At 45.7% G+C, this 16,203-nt stretch overlaps 1 protein-coding gene across 1 annotated transcript in view; it reads left to right on the top strand.

Moving 5' to 3' along the window:
- Positions 1-16,203, top strand: part of SGSM1 (small G protein signaling modulator 1) — a 276,394-nt gene that overhangs the window by 146,476 nt on the left and 113,715 nt on the right. The window contains exons 5-7 of the mRNA XM_030218397.1: positions 4,457-4,609; positions 7,009-7,076; positions 14,723-14,868. Coding sequence (XP_030074257.1) covers positions 4,457-4,609; positions 7,009-7,076; positions 14,723-14,868 — 367 coding nt within the window. The remainder of the gene's footprint in view (positions 1-4,456; positions 4,610-7,008; positions 7,077-14,722; positions 14,869-16,203) is intronic.

Raw genomic sequence — 16,203 nt, 5'->3', positions numbered from 1 at the left:
TCCCCCCACCTGCTCCGCCACCTTCTTAGCCAGTTATCTGGCTGATTTTTGGTGCATGGCCGGCTAAGTTTGGCAGGCAAAATATAAGGTATATGTTTGGTTGGTTTTAAACATAACCGAAAACTTTTACAGAAGCCAGAAAATGATAAAAACAAAATACATACCAAAACGAAAAAATTACCAAAATTAAGCATTAAATATGTGTTAATAAATTGTGCTCAGTTTTTGGGTGTATTACAAGGACCCGAAGACTCGAGATGTGTAAAAACACCATGCCACCATCATCACACACCCTGCCTCCACTCCTAATTATTACTATTCCAAACAGCCCAGAATACAGCAGCCAGACTCATCGTCGGAAAACCAAAATATGAAAGTGCAAAACCCTTACGAGAGAAGCTACACTGGCTCCCACTCAAAGAACGCATCACTTTTAAAGTATGCACATTAGTCCACAAAATCATTCACGGTGAAGCCCCAGCCTACATGTCTGAGTTAATAGACTTACCACCCAGAAACGCTAAAAAATCATCCCAAACTTTCCTCAACCTCCACTTCCCTAATTGCAAGGGCTTGAAATACAAGGCGCTGCACGCATCAACCTTTTCTTACATGAGCACGCAGTTCTGGAACACACTGCCGCGCAACCTGAAAACGATCTACGAGCAAACCACCTTCCGCAAAATACTGAAGACCCATCTTTTTGAGAAAATTTACGGAAAGAACCAAAACACATAAAGCCCACACTCACTGTTCAGTAACGCATCAATACAGCCACTTCTGAACTCTCATCCCCTGAAATCTCACCACACTCATACCTTTACTCACAGAAAATGTATACTAAATGTTTTCCTGTTATTATATATTGCCCCTTTTTGTCTCCCTTGTTTCCTTCAAATGTTTCAGTGCTTTTTCCATTATTATATTCCTTAACGATACTTTGACTTTGACTCGAATAACTCATCACAATGTAATCCATAACCGAGTTGTAACAAATTGTATTTCCATGATTCATAATGTATTGTAAGCCACACTGAGCCCGCAAATAGGTGGGAAAATGTGGGATACAAATGCAATTAAATAAAAAACAAACAGCTACTTAGCTTGAGTGGGGATTGGGAGGGAAGAGATGGGATCGTGGATCTTCTTAACCTTCTCAATAAGATGTTGCAGTTCAGGAGATAATGCGAGTCCCAAAACAGGTGAATGTAATACTTTTATATCTCTCTATATAAAACACACCTGCAACATTCTAATGAAGCCTCAAGTTTCCCAACATTCTAAATGTGTCATGGTGTAGATCACTTTTTCTCCATGAGTGTCTGCCCCGCCCTCACATCACAACGTGAGCCCTTGGGATCTCCTGCTTCTTTTCCAAAACACCTTGACGGAGGGGGGGGGGCCCTGCCGCACACTCTCATTCTTTCTTACACACACACACTCTCACACAGACAGCCTCAAACTAAGTCACACCAGGGGCGTATCTGCGTGGGGCCTCAGGGGCCTGGGCCCCCGCAGATTTCGCCCTGGCCCCCCCTACCGCTGCCAACCCTCCCCCTCCGTTGCTCGCCTACCTTCGCTGGCGGGGGACCCCAACCCCCGCCAGCCGAGGTCCGCGTCCTCTTGCCGCTGCCGGCTGCCTTTGGTCCTTTCATTTTTCCATTGAAGCTGGCGCCGCCGCCGCCGAAAAAGTTTCTTTTGAATCTGACGTCGCTGCACGTTGTACGTGCAGGACGTCAGACTCAGAAATTGTTTCTGAGTCTGACGTCCTGCACGTACAACGTGCAACGTGCAGCGACGTCAGATTCAAAAGAAACTTTTTCGTCGGCGGCGGCGCCAGCTTCAATGGAAAAATGAAAGGACCAAAGGCAGCCGGCAGCGGCAGGAGGACGCGGACCTCGGCTGGCGGGGGTTGGGGTCCCCCGCCAGCGAAGGTAGGCGAGCAACGGAGGGGGAGGGTTGGCAATGGCAGCGGCTGGGGGTAGGGGGATCGGCAATGGCGGGGGGGGGGGGGCTATAATGTGCCCCCTCACTCTGGCCCTGGCCCCCCCTACCGCCGCAGGTCAGATACGCCCCTGAGTCACACACACCCACACTCGCACATTCACTCCATCTCTCTCTCTCACACAGTCACTCTCACACACACTCAAACATACACACTCCGCTGAAAACCTTGCTAGCGCCCGTTTCATTGGTCTCAGAAACGGGCCTTTTTTACTAGTGTCAAAATAAATCTGTGATATCACCACTTTGAACAACATTGAACAACGGACACAAAGTGGTGATATCGCAGATTTATTTTGACATATAAAAGTATTGCATTGACCTGTTTTGGGAGTCGCTGTCTTGTCCGCAAGGAAGGTGAGCCCTTAGGTCCCGTAAGGCCCCGAAGGACCTCAAAGGACAGCCGTGCAACCCCAAGTCTTCACCCGCGGCGACCGCCGTTCACCAAGGGTTGAGCCCCCAGCTGCAGGCGGTCAACGGGACTTCAGGAGCCGCGGGGTTGATGGACTGACCTGGACTGGAACCAGGAGAGAAGCGGGCAGGTGGAATAGAGACGTCCACAAACAGGCAACAGATCAGGGTAGGCAGCTAACAGCGTAGTCAGAGTCAGGCAAGAGGTCAAGGCAGGCGGCTAGCAGAGTAGTCTGAGACAGGCAAGAGGTCAAGGCAGGCAGCTAGCAGAGTAAACCAGGAAACAGTCCAAAAGTCCAAAATCAGCAACACCAGGAAACCAACGGAACACAGGAACCACGGAGACTGGCCTCGGGTAACAGAACCTGAAGCAATATCCTAACTCAGGCTCATTCCTTAAATACTGTTCGGCAATCAGCCGCCCAGCCCCCGTAGACAGAGCCGGCCAATCAGAACTTGGTTATCGACAGAACCCTTCTGATTGGCTCTGACCGATCTCCCAGGTGGATCTATCGTGCTGGCCTTCCAGTCTAACTCCTCTGAGGCGGAGCTTTGGGTTCCCGCGCCCGAGAATGAAGAAGACGCCGGCCATCGCGCCTCGGCGCCATTTCCCTTACTGGCGCAAACACAGCCCCTGTAGCCGGCGATCGAGAGACTGGCAGCCGCGATCGCCGGCCTCGGCCCCGGACTGGGCGGCCATCACCATGGCGAGCCCCGGCTCCCCTCCGTGGCTTCAAGAAAGCCGGCCTTCGTCGGGGTCGATGCCGGCTCCTGCTTCCCGCGGAGGAGCAGCCGGAGGGAGCGACAGATGTGACAGTCGCATTATCTCCTGAACTGCAACATGTTATTGAGAAAGTTAAGAAGATCACGATCCCAACTCTTTTCCTGTCCTAAGTTAACTAGGTAACTATCCAGGTACAGCTCCAGAGTTATCACAGTGCCTGGAATAACTCCTGTCTGTGCCCTAGCTCCAAACCTGGATTGTTCAGGTTAGGGTTACCGTACGTCCGGTTTTACCTGGATATGTCCTCTTTTTGAGGACACTGCAAGGCATCCGGATGGGTTTTTCCAGCCTGCCCGTTTGTCTGGATTTGCAGATGAGCTTGCAGATTGACGGGCAGGCGGGCCTCAGGGTGTCCTATCCTCCCCTCTCCTCCTTTACCTTATTGTAGTGTCCTGGTGGTCTAGAGACTTCTTCGGGACAGGAAAGAGCCCCTCCCCCCGTTTCCTGTCTGGCGCGGCTGTAGACCTGTCTGGCTCCTGGCGCCACTTCAGAATGGCTGCTGAGAGTTCAAGCGGCAGCCTCTCGAGACTTCCATGGCACTATGAGGGCACTGCAATAAGGTACAGGAGGGGAGGGGTAGTGAATACAGTCATGTGGGTGAAGGGAGGCTGGAAAACTGGGTAGGGGATATATATGGGGGGAGAGAGAGAGGTAATCTGGCTTTTTTGGGGGGTGTCAAAGTGACAGGGGGCGGGGCATGTGTCCTCTTTTTTTCTTTGGGCAAATATGGTAGCCCTAGTTCAGGCGCTGATCAGAGAGTGCCGCTACAGAATATCTTATCCTGCTCCAGTCAGTGTGGTTTAACCAGGCATGATCCTCTCCTGCCCGGTTAAACCACACTGAAAATATCAACCCCTAAACTCTTTTACCATGAAGTGTTAACCGGCTAGCTTTGGGGTCTCCAGGACCAGTTTTGGAAGCCCTGCACTAATGAATGGGCAAAGAATGATATTCCTGTATCATTTTTAGGGGTTTATGAGGTTTATTTAGGGATTCTTTGAGGGTGTGATGAATTTTAATGCACTTTGATGCTGGTGCAGAATGTTAATAAAAATCAAAGTATTGTTGGGTTTGGTTGAATTGTTCTCTCTGCAAAGGATTTCATCGCAGTCCCCATCATTAGGTGTAAGGTTTGACTCGATTTGAAAAGTGTGTGAACGTTCAACACTTGTGCAGTAAGGGGAGCGTCATGTCATTTTATATGACTCTTGCGATACTGTTTTTCTTTGTATTTTTGTGGTTTCTTTTTTTCTTTAGACGAAACCAGATGCAAGGGGTTCAGGAGAATGTGCGCAAACTGCAGAAGCTGCCAAACCTGTCTCCGCAGGCAATCAAACACTTGTGGATCCGCACTGCCCTCATTGAAAAAGTTTTAGACAAAATTGTGCATTACCTAGTAGAAAATAGCAGGTAGGTGGAAAAAAGAGAACAGAGTAAGATTATGGTTTATGGTTTATTAAAAATTCAATATACTGCTCTTCCTGCAAACATCACAGGACAGTTTACATCATAAAATTAACAAATAGAAAAGAACACAAATTTTTAAACATCGTACTAAAACTGCAACAAGGAGGAGAAACGAACAAGTACAGTATAGTCTTGTTTATCCTATATAATAATTCTCACCTCCAACATTCTGAGGCTGCCTGGAACCGTGGATCATGTTGGAGTAGATAATAGTGATGTCACACAACCCTGTATCGTGGCTCCGCCCCTCTCCCTTCTACTGGCCAATCTGGAGAGGGGCGGAGCCACGATACAGGGAGCAGCAAATCAGCACAACACGGGGAATGCACAGCAGCAGGAACAGAAGCCTCTCTCACACAGTCACTCTCTCAAACATACACACTCAGAGGAAAACCTTGCAAGCGCCCGTTTCCTTTCAAACAGAAACGGGCCTTTTTTACTAGTCTGACATAAAAGGGACCGAGTCATTGTCGGATAAGTGAAAAGTCAGGTAATACAGAAAGAACAGGCATAGGGTATCTGTATTTAAAATACAGTATTGTATATTAACGCTAACCAGCAGCGTGTGAAGCTGGAAAAAGGAAGAGAACCTGCGTACTTCTAACTACAACTCGATGATGTCACCGGGGTGGGGGTGGGGTCTGTTGGATACGTCAGATGATTGTAATACGAGACTGTGCTGTTTATAAAGTTTAGTAGGTCAGTGGGCCAGTGAATTCGCAGTTCCTCGCCGACTTTAGCCACTACATCTCCAAATGCCTTCTGGATAAATATGTCTTGATGGCAGTGCGAAATTTAGGATGTGACAGTTCCAGCTGAACTTGGGGAGGAAAGGGTGGGGCGGTGCTGTAGAACGCACCATTTCTTGTTGATTCAAGCATAGCATTTCTGCGGCATGGGGATGTGCAAACGATCGTTATTTAAGGAATGAAGACGCTTAGGTGAGGCATATGGAACAGAAAGGGCAGCAAGATAGGAAGGGGTACCGCTTTTGTAGCCTACGATGATGGTCATAAAAGCATGCCACCTGTTTGGCCCCAGTTCCTATTGCCTTCAAGACCTCAGCATCTTGCTTTTGTGATTGGTGATTGAGCATGACCGTGCAAGCATATGTGTTCCATGTCATGGACACCTGAAGTAGACAAATATTTTATTTAGTTATTTATTTATTTATTTATTACATTTGCACCCCACATTTCCCCACCTCTTTGTAGGTTCAATGTGGCTTACATAGTGCCAGAGAGCAGTTGCAGACTCCGGTGTATACAAATACAAGGTGAAGTTGTGATAGGGTAAGGTTCATGGGGTAGGACCACATAGAGGAATTGTTCGACGGGAGAGTTCAGTGATGGCCATTACGAACCTTTGCATTGTTGGTCGCAGAGATCAGGAATTTACGTTGGATCTGTAGGGTATGCCTTTTTAAACAGGTGGGTCTTGAGTGTCTTTCTGAAGTGTAGATGGTCATATATGGTTTTCAAGTCTTTTGGTAGTGCGTTCCATAGTTGTGTGCTGATGTAGGAAAAACTCGATGCGTAAGTTTTATGGACTACTGCTTTAGAAAGGCATATCCCACCGACCCAACATAAGAACCTAAGTACCTGCAACACAACAAAACCAAAGATCGTAACGGACACACCCCAACTCTCCCTCTCCCTCTCTAATGTTCCCCCAATGTACCTACCATACATGAACCTTATTCTACCACTATTCCACCTTGTATTTGTTCATACTGGAACTGGCGAACGCCGTTACGGTACTATGTAAGCCACACTGAGCCTGCAAATAGGTGGGAAAATGTGGGATACAAATGTAACAAATAAATAAATATATGGTATATATAGAACTGTCAGAAATATGTATAGTTAATGCTTGTTTAATAAGAAGAGGAGACATTCCCCCCGATATTCAAAACCATTTAATCGGCAAGGAATGGCACCTGGCTGGTTAAATGGCACTTAACTGGCTATCCGGCTGTCCCCGTCTGAATATTCCCAGTTTGCGGCTAGGAGATAAACGGCGATAACACACGATATAGCCGGTTATCTCTGAATGTTCAGTGTATAGCTGGCTTCTGTGAGCGGTCATGTCAGGCCTCTTAAATAGCTGGGATACCTTTGAACGGTTTAAACTTAAATGGCTGTCTCCGATTATTAGCTGGTTAAACATGCCAAAAATAAGACGGATATTCAATGTTGGTCACTGGAAGCAGCCTGGCATTGAATATCGGCCCCGTTATGTTTATCTTCCTAGCAGAAGGGCACAATACCTTGAATTACTTGTGTACAATTAAAGTCTTTCGTGAAAATTTATACCTGTCTATCCTGAACTCTTTTTTCTAGCAAATACTATGAGAAAGAAGCTCTTCTGATGGACCCTGTAGATGGACCAATACTGGCCTCATTATTAGGTAAATTACTGTTTCCGTCTGTCAGCTTTATATCAAGCACACATTCCCTGCTGTATATTCTCCTTAAAAACTGTATTTTAGCCTTGGGGAATATTTCTTGCATAAAACGTGTTTATTATATGATAAATATATTATATGATTAGTGGAGGAGTGGCCTAGCGGTTAGGGTGGTGGACTCTGGTCCTGGGGAACTGAGGAACTGAGTTTGATTCCCACTTCAGGCAGCTCCTTGTGACTCTGGGCAAGTCACTTAACCCTCCATTGCCCCATGTAAGCCGCATTGAGCCTGCCATGAGTGGGAAAGCGCAGGGTACAAATGTAAGAAAAATAAAATAGATACTATTGGAGATTCTACATGGAATGTTGCTACTATTGGAGATTCTACATGGAATGTTGCTATTCCACTAGCAACATTCCATGTAGAAGGCTGCGCAGGCTTCTGTTTCTGTGAGTCTGACGTCCTGCACGTACGTGCAGGACGTCAGACTCATAGAAGCAGAAGCCTGCGCGGCCACATTGGTGATCTGCAAGGGCCGACTTCTAGCAACATTCCATATAGAATCTCAAATAGGAGCAACAGTGGAGGAGTGGCCTAGTGGTTAGGGTGGTGGACTTTGGTCCTGGGGAACTGAGGAACTAGGTTCGATTCCCACTTCAGGCACAGGCAGCTCCTTGTGACTCTGGGCAAGTCACTTAACTCTCCATTGCCCCATGTAAGCCGCATTGAGCCTGCCATGAGTGGGAAAGCGCGGGGTACAAATGTAACTAAAATAAAATAAAAAATAAATAGTTCGTAGCATAGACAAACTCTTCTGGTATTCCTAAAACCTGCCTTTGTATGCCCATATTTCCTGGGCACTGTCTTCACCATGTGATGTCAGGTGAGACATTAATCAACTAGGATTTGATAGTGTCCACATGCATCAAAAACGAACTAGATTAGGGGTGGCCCACAGAAAAACCATCTTCAAATGATGGATAGTAAACCATTTTATTCTAAAGAATGACCCAGCATGGCCAGATTTACTTAGCCTTTTGCATACTGCCCAATGTTCAGCACAGTCACAAACAATTAAATAGAGCAGGTACAATAAGGAAGAAGAGAGAGGAAATGAGGAAAGAAGTAAAAGTGGGGAAGGAAAGAGGAACACTCCATTTGACACTGGACAGAAAAGAGCAGCGTGGGGGGGAAGAGGAGAGAGAATAGGCTACTAAGTTGGAAACAACCTCAACGGGAATGAAACAGTTATCCTCTCCACCAAGCTGAGAGAAGATACAGGCAGTTTACTACCATTCTCGTCTAAACTTCAATGCAATGCAAAGTGCTCCCACACTGTGAGTTACTCAGGGGTCCTTTTACTAAGGTGCGCCGAAAAGTGGTGGCCAGTGCTGGTGTAAACACGTGTAGGTTCATTTTTCAGCGCACCTGCAAAAGAAGGCCTTTATTTTGGCCAAAAATGGACGTGTGGCAAAATGAAAATTGCCGCGCGTCCATTTTGGGCCTGAGACCTTACTGCCATTGACTTAGCGGTAAGGTCTCAAGCTTTAACCAGGTGGTAATCGTCAGCGTGTGTACAATGACGATTATCGCCCGGTTGTATCGCTCTAATTTTACAGCCTGCCTCATTAACACAGCACTAACACAGACTGCTCAACAATTACTGTGGATTCTTTTGGATTCGTATTAGGTAAATGAGACTTTTATTAGAGGTTCACTTTAAATGGAGAGTGTATAAGTCATTATTGTCTAAGATACACAATGATTAAGCTATATAACTGAAGAGAAACAATAATAAAGAAATATCACATCACTGGTCATGCATCACTACATCCAAGCAGAGTCAGGAGTCTCTTGACCAGGAAAAGCAATAATAAAGAAAGAAATATCACATATATACTTACAACACATCACTGGTCATGTATCACTACACCGGTTAGCACCGTTCGCCGGAAAGTCTCTGGCATGCATAGTGAGCGCGTGTAAAAAATGAAATTACCACCCGGGCCATGCGGTAGCCGGGCAGTAGTTCCGAATTGGCTCGCGTTGGGCGTGCGTAGGTGCCTACACGGCTTAGTAAAAGGGCCCCTCAGCTTCCAGTATGCTAACCCTAGCACAGATGACCACCCAGTGCAGCACTCAAAGAAGCCAGAATAACCTTTAAATATTTACACATCTGAATTCATTATGTCTGCACCACAGTATCACCATTCTGTGTGGACCGTTGCTATGTCCAAAACCCTTTGTCATCTACACTAAATAACTAGGAAAATGCATCCTGTGTTCTTCGAAGAGGAGTTATTCATTGGAATTGGGAAATGGACTGCCCTGCATGGAAAACCTGTACTATCACAGAAATTTTGCCCTAAGGCTAATCTGGTATATCTTCATCATGTGGTAGTATAATTTATTATCGTATTGATGATGAAAACTATACAGACACTCCCTCTGCCTCTAACTAGTTAGAACTTCTTCCTACCAGGGTTGTCATTGAACAGCGGTAGGCTGCAGTGACGTCAGTGTCCTCAGAACTTTGAGGGTGAGTTTTATTATATAGGATATTTAGCTGTTTTATCCTTTTTGTGTTATCTTGTATACCTGCTATATTATGTAAGCCGCATTGAGCCTGCTAATAAGTGGGAAAGCGCGGGGTATAAATACATTACATTACATCCTGTAAACTTTTTTGGCTGCCACCACACACTGAGCAGAAGATTTCAGCGTATTGTCTACAATGACACCTAGATCTTTTTCTTGAGTGCTGACTCCTAAAGTGGACCCTGGCGTCAGGTAATGTGCGTCACTTTGCATTTATCCACATTAAATTTCATCTGCCATTTGGATGCCCAGTCTTCCAGTTTCCTTAAGGTCTTCCTGTGATTTTTCACAATCCACATGTGTTTTGACAACTTTGAATAGTATTGTGTCATCTGCAAATTTAATCAGCTCACTCGTCATTCCATTTTTCAGATCATAAATATGATTAAATATAAATATGTTAAATTGCACCGGTCCCAGTACAGATCCCTGCGGCACTCCACTGGTCACCCTCCTCTATTGAGAAAAATGGTCATTTAACCCTACCCTCTGTTTTCTGTCCAATAACCCAATTCCTAATTCACAGAAGGACATTACTTCCTATCCCATGACTTTTTTTTATTTTTTCAGGAGTCTCTCATAAGGAACTTTGTCAAAAGCTTTCTAAAAATCCAGATAACGCTACATCAACCGGTTCACCTTTATTCACGTGTTTATTTACACTTTCAAAGAAATGAAGCAAATTAGTGAGGCAAGATTTCCCTTGGCTGAACCCATGCTGACTCTGTCCCATTAAACCATGTTTATCTATGTATTCTGTAATTTTATTCTTTATAATAGTTTCCTCTATGTTCCCCCAGTACTGACGTCAGGCTTACTGGTCTGTAATTTCCCAAATCACCCCTGGAACCCTTTTTAAAAATTGGCGTTACATTGGCCGCCCTTCAACTTTCAGGTACAGTGTACTACGGATGATTTTAATGACCGGTCACAGATCACTAACCACAGATCGGCAATTTCATGTATCAGAAGCCTATGCAGATAAACCATCTGTCTGATAGCCTTTCAAATGTAACCCATGTGGATACCTTGCTTGCAATTAATTAAACAAGTGTTTTTGTTTCAGTCATTACATTTTCTATTCAGCTAGTTCAGCAGATTGAACAATTTGTCTCCTCAGAACAAGTTTTGCAAGGGATGCTGTTTTTTTTTTATTGACAATGAGTTCCCTTGCCCCTCTCCAGTGATCAGAGCTTCTGCTCAATTGACTCACATACAGCTTTTAACCATACCCTTCATTAGTTATGTAATTGGTTTAAATCTACCATACATTGCACCCAGGTCGCAAGGGTCACTTGTCCATATTCAACATACCAATCACCCTTGCACCCTCATTTCTAGTGCACTTGCTCATATTAAATGTCATCTACCATTTAGATGCCCAGTCTCCCAGTCTTGTAAGGTCCTCTTGTAATTTTCACAATCCTCTTGTGATTTAAAAACTTTGAATAACTTTGTGTCATCAGCAAATTTAATTACCTCACTAGTTACTCCCATCTCTAGATAATTTATAAATATGTTATAAAGCAGCGGTCCCAGCACAGACCCCTGGGGAACCCCACTAACTAACCTTCTCCATTGAGTGGAGGAGTGCCTAGTGGTTAGGGTGGTGGACTTTGGTCTTGGGGAACTGAGGAACTGAGTTCAATTCCCGGCACAGGCAGCTCCTTGTGACTCTGGGCAAGTCACTTAACCCTCCATTGCCCGCCGCATAGAGCCTGCCATGAGTGGGAAAGCACGGGGTACAAATGTAACAAAAATAAATACTCTCTGTTTTCTGTCTTTCAACCAGTTTTTAATCCACAATAGAACACTACCTCCTATCCCATGACTCTCCAATTTCCTCTGGAGTCTTTCATGAGGTACTTTGTCTAATGCTTTTTGAAAATCCAGATACACTATCGACCAGCTCACCTTTATCCACATGTTTATTCACCCCTTCAAAGACATGTAAAACTTAAAAACTCAGTCTATGATTTTGGTTTCCCTTTTAGTTCTGTCGGTTTTCTACAAATGATTTCTAGCATGCTAACCAGAATATCTAATCCATTAGGTTACAGGACTGTAGGGGTAAAGTGCAACATATGCTTTACCTTGAAGGGCTCCTTTGACACTTGCTGGAGTATAATGAGAGATGTATGTTCCTCGGTGAAAAAGTAGAACAACTTTATTTTCTGGTGTGGGATTGGCTTCTACTAAAATAAATCTATAAAAATATGGCCTGATATTCAGCCATGGTGGTCAGCATTCGTCTTAAGTACAAGCCACTGTGTTTGAGTTATATCCTGATATACAGTGCCAATATCTGGGTATAAGGACAGTGTCAGGAGTTACCCAGATAGGACCAAATTCTATATATGACGCCAAGAAATCTGCCCGGAAACAAAATGAGCGGTAAGCGCTATACTGTAAATGTTCCATTTTATAAAATAGCACTTAGCGTCAGGATCTGTGCCTAAAAGGTGCGAGGATTTACACCAGTGAAAACCAGGTGTAAATCCCTGTGCCTGTTAATCTGGTCGTGAGCCCTTGAGGAGAATGAGTGAGGATACCAAGAAAAATGTTTATTCACATAAAAAGTGACCCAACACGGTCTCCTCTCCTCTAGTCAAATTTTTAGATATTAACCAGGAACTAGCCTGTTATACTCCTCTCGTAAAAACGGTTTGCATTTTTGTAATCGCAAACCGTTTTTACGAGAGGAGTATAACAGGCTAGTTCCTGGTAAATATCTAAAAAATTGACTAGAGGAGAGGAGACCCAAGAGGGTTCACCCACACCATTTTTCTCAGAGTGCACGCTTCACATCAGATTACCTGAGGTTATAAAGACCCCTGAGGCAGGCCTTTGGGCCGAAACACGGCCGTGTCGGGTCATTTTTTATGTGAATAAACATTTTTCTTGGTATCCTCACTCATTCTCCTCACTTTTTTGTTTCATATCTCACGTTCCGTGAGGGATTTCACCTCCTTTTTGTTTTTCCCGTGAGCCCTTGAGCCCAGGCCGAGGCCTAGTATAGGGTTTTGGCCAAGGCCTAAGGTAGACCAAACAGGCCCTACGCACTACCCCAGCCACCAAGCCCTGCACACACACAACAACCAACTAGCACCACTAGAAAATGGGAGATAGAGCATTCAGGCGGGTCTCACGGCCTATGGGGAACCCACTCGCACAGAGTCCAAGCGTGCGGGCCAAATGGCCGAACAGGAACCGAGTCATACACTGGGAAGGGGAGAAAGAACAACGAGGGGTCCCCAAAGGGACAGGAGCACCAGCAACGCACACAGCGCTAGCTAAGAACGCAAGGGAAAAGAGACTGACAAACGTTTCTATAGGAAACACAAGGCTGTGCCACAGGCAGTCAAGGATAAAGGAAGCCACACAAGAGAACACTCTAGGCTGTACCATACAGCACACAAGGGAAAGGGAAAGTCACCTAAGAATACACAATGATAACCTCACAGCATACTGGGATAAAGGGAACTGCTAAAGGGATACACTAGACTATGCCACACAGCATTCAAAAGGCAAAAGGAATCCACACACAAGAATGTACAAGGTTGGCCTCACAATATACAAGGATGAAGGGAACTGCTTATAGGGATACACAAGGCTGTGCCACACAGCACTCAAAGATAAGGGAAAGGTAAGTTGCCTAAACACACACAGAACAGATAAGGAGGAGCACGCTCACCAGAAACAGGAGACAGATACAGCAAAGAAAGAATTAAAGCAGGCTAAAGGAAACACTAACCTGCCAGGAGCAGGGCTGCACTTCAGTCAAAGGGTTAAAGCAAACAAAGGGAAAAAACAAACCCCCAGGACAAAGGGTCAGGAGGCTGCCCACAAAAGGCAAGACAACAAGGCAATACTAAGCACAGCACAAAAGGGTTAACACAGAGGAAAGGGAAACTAAAACAAACTGGAACGATACTAGGGACAAAGCACAACACTAGCCAAGCAGGGAATAGACCCAGGTGCAGTGTAGAGAGACAATCAAGCTGGGAACACCCTACACTCACACAGAATCTACAAGCTACGAGGAAAGAAAGCAAATTTCCAATGTAACACAGAGTGCACAAGCACAAACAGAGAAAGAGGAAAGCAGGCTTCAGCTGACAACAATCAAACACTAAAGCAAGGGTTGCAGGGAAAGGTAGACTTAAGTAGATCAGGCTTCTGACGTCTGCAGCATCAGACATCAGCTCAGTCAAGTCAATTGGGAGCGAGTCCCAAACTGTTACTCTATTTTCCACTCTGTATATATTCCCGGAGTTGGTACTCTCCTCTCCAGAACCTGTAAGCCACATTGAGCCTACTGCTTTGCGGGAAAATGTGGGATACAAATGTAATAAATAAATAAATAAAACATTCCCCTGCCTATCTAGCAGAATCATAACAGTTCCCAAATTAGGCGCATGTCCGCCGTATTCTATAATACTGTTTGAAAAGTCTTGGAACAGTCATGACCCGCCCATGCCCCTCCCATGGCCACACCCCATTGTTAGATCTGCAAACTAGAATTTACACATCTTTATAGAATACGCCTAGGAAGATGCGCGTGGAAATTCTAATTGTTGCCAATTAGCACCAATAATTGATTGTTAATGCCCAATTATCACCACAAATTGGTTCATTCAGTTAAATTGCGTGCAGAAATTTGGCATGCTGTGAAATTTCCACACACAATTTTGAGCGCCATATATAGAATCCAGAGGATAATGGCGATAGTCAGTGTCATTACGTGGCTAACCATCTGCATGCTATCCTACGTTATCTGGATGGAGATAGAGATACTGGTGCTGAATATCACCAATCTCTGGGTAATTTCTGGCTCCGTCAAGGCTCCAACCATGGACCACCCTGATTCTATCTGGATATGGTCTGTCCGGCACTTATCCTGGTAGCAGCGCTGAATATCTGACTCTGAGTTTCAGTCGGCACCTTGTTGACAAGTTTTGGAAGTATCTTGTTATTTTTCTAATCGCTGTTGCACGTTGTAATTCAGAATAAATACTGCATGTGTCTATGTGGATTTGTTTCGTTCTAGTGGGGCCTTGTGCACTGGAATACACAAAGATGAAGACGGCCGATCACTTCTGGACTGACCCGTCAGCCGATGAGCTTGTCCAGAGGCACCGTATTCACAGCTCTCACTTTCGTCAAGACTCTCCTACCAAGCGGCCCGCTCTGTGTGTGAGTCTTCCATTTAAAAAAATGAGCATGTTAAAGACTTGGTATTCATTTGACACCTCTAAGCCTGTGCAGACCAAGAAACCCTATGTTGGCTCAGTGAAACTGTTCCATTTCCACCCAGGATGTTCTTGAACATTCTGGCAATCGGCTCCCCTGTGTAGCTCATAGCTGTGGCTGAGCTGAAGCCTGGGGAAGTGATGGACCAGCGATGCGCTGGGGCTAAAGTGTATTTCTGGAGGATAGAAAATGACCCCTCCCGCTGGTGCCATCTTCTTGCAGCTTTGGTTGCCAACAGAGATGAAGGGGTTGCATGGCCGCCGAGAGGGAGGGACAGGGGGGACAAAATTCCCGGGCCCCGGGCCTCCAAGGGGGCCCGGCGCCGCAGTCTCACCTGCCACCGGGCCCCTTCCACCCGAACCCCCGCCAGCAAAAGTGCTGTCTTCTGTTCTGACTCCGGCGTGCACGGCCCATACAGACGCACTCCTCTCAGCTGATCTTCGCTGTACTCTGCAGGGCTTCTGTGCGTCTGACGTCCTGCACGTCAGATGCACAGAAGCCTTGCAGAGTACAGCGAAGATCAGCTGAGAGGAGCGCGTCTGTGTGGGCCGCGCACGCCGGAGTCAGAAGACGGCACTTCTGCTGGCGGGGGTTTGGGTGGAAGGGGCCCGGCTCGGTGGCAGAGGCGGGTGGGACTGTGGCGCCGGGCCCCCCTCAGGGGGGGGGGGCGACAACAACCTGGGGGGGCAGCGGGGGGCGGGGGCCCGGGAGCGGCCTTGTCCTGGGCCCGGCCTAGTCTCTCGGCGGCCCTGGGGGGTTGGAGAAAGTGAGTAAACCCCTATGGGTGATGTTGAATAGGCGTGGCATGAAGCTGCAAGTTTTGGCAACAGCATGGAGAAAAAAATAAGCTGTGAAGCTCCCGAGGAAGCAGACTGCGAAACAGAAGCACTCCATGGAGTTACTAGCTGTCAGCATTTGAACGTTAAGTTGCCATTTTGTAAAATTTTACTAGCCCTTAGAATTGAAATTTTGAAGTATAACATTTTGCTAAAAATGTTTATAATACAGGAAAAATAAGAAAAAAGAAAAATAGTAAATTGTTGTTAAAAGAAGATTTTTAGACTTATAACGAAGCGACCCAGCAACAAAAGACTTATTTGGTTGTGTTTGGAGTCGATAAAGTTTATAAGCCTCTGAAGTCTTTTTCTCCAAAATAAACAAGAAACCTTAAAAGAAGTTGGTGAACTATTATAAGCGGTTAAGTAGTTAAATTTTCTTGTGCATTGGAGAGGATTGGTATTACTACAGATCACATGACTTAAGCCATTAGGATTTGAG

The sequence above is a fragment of the Microcaecilia unicolor genome, chromosome 11 (genome assembly GCF_901765095.1).
Source record: "Microcaecilia unicolor chromosome 11, aMicUni1.1, whole genome shotgun sequence".
Classification (NCBI taxonomy): Eukaryota; Metazoa; Chordata; class Amphibia; order Gymnophiona; family Siphonopidae; genus Microcaecilia; species Microcaecilia unicolor.
This window is presented reverse-complemented; position numbering and strand designations above follow the sequence as displayed.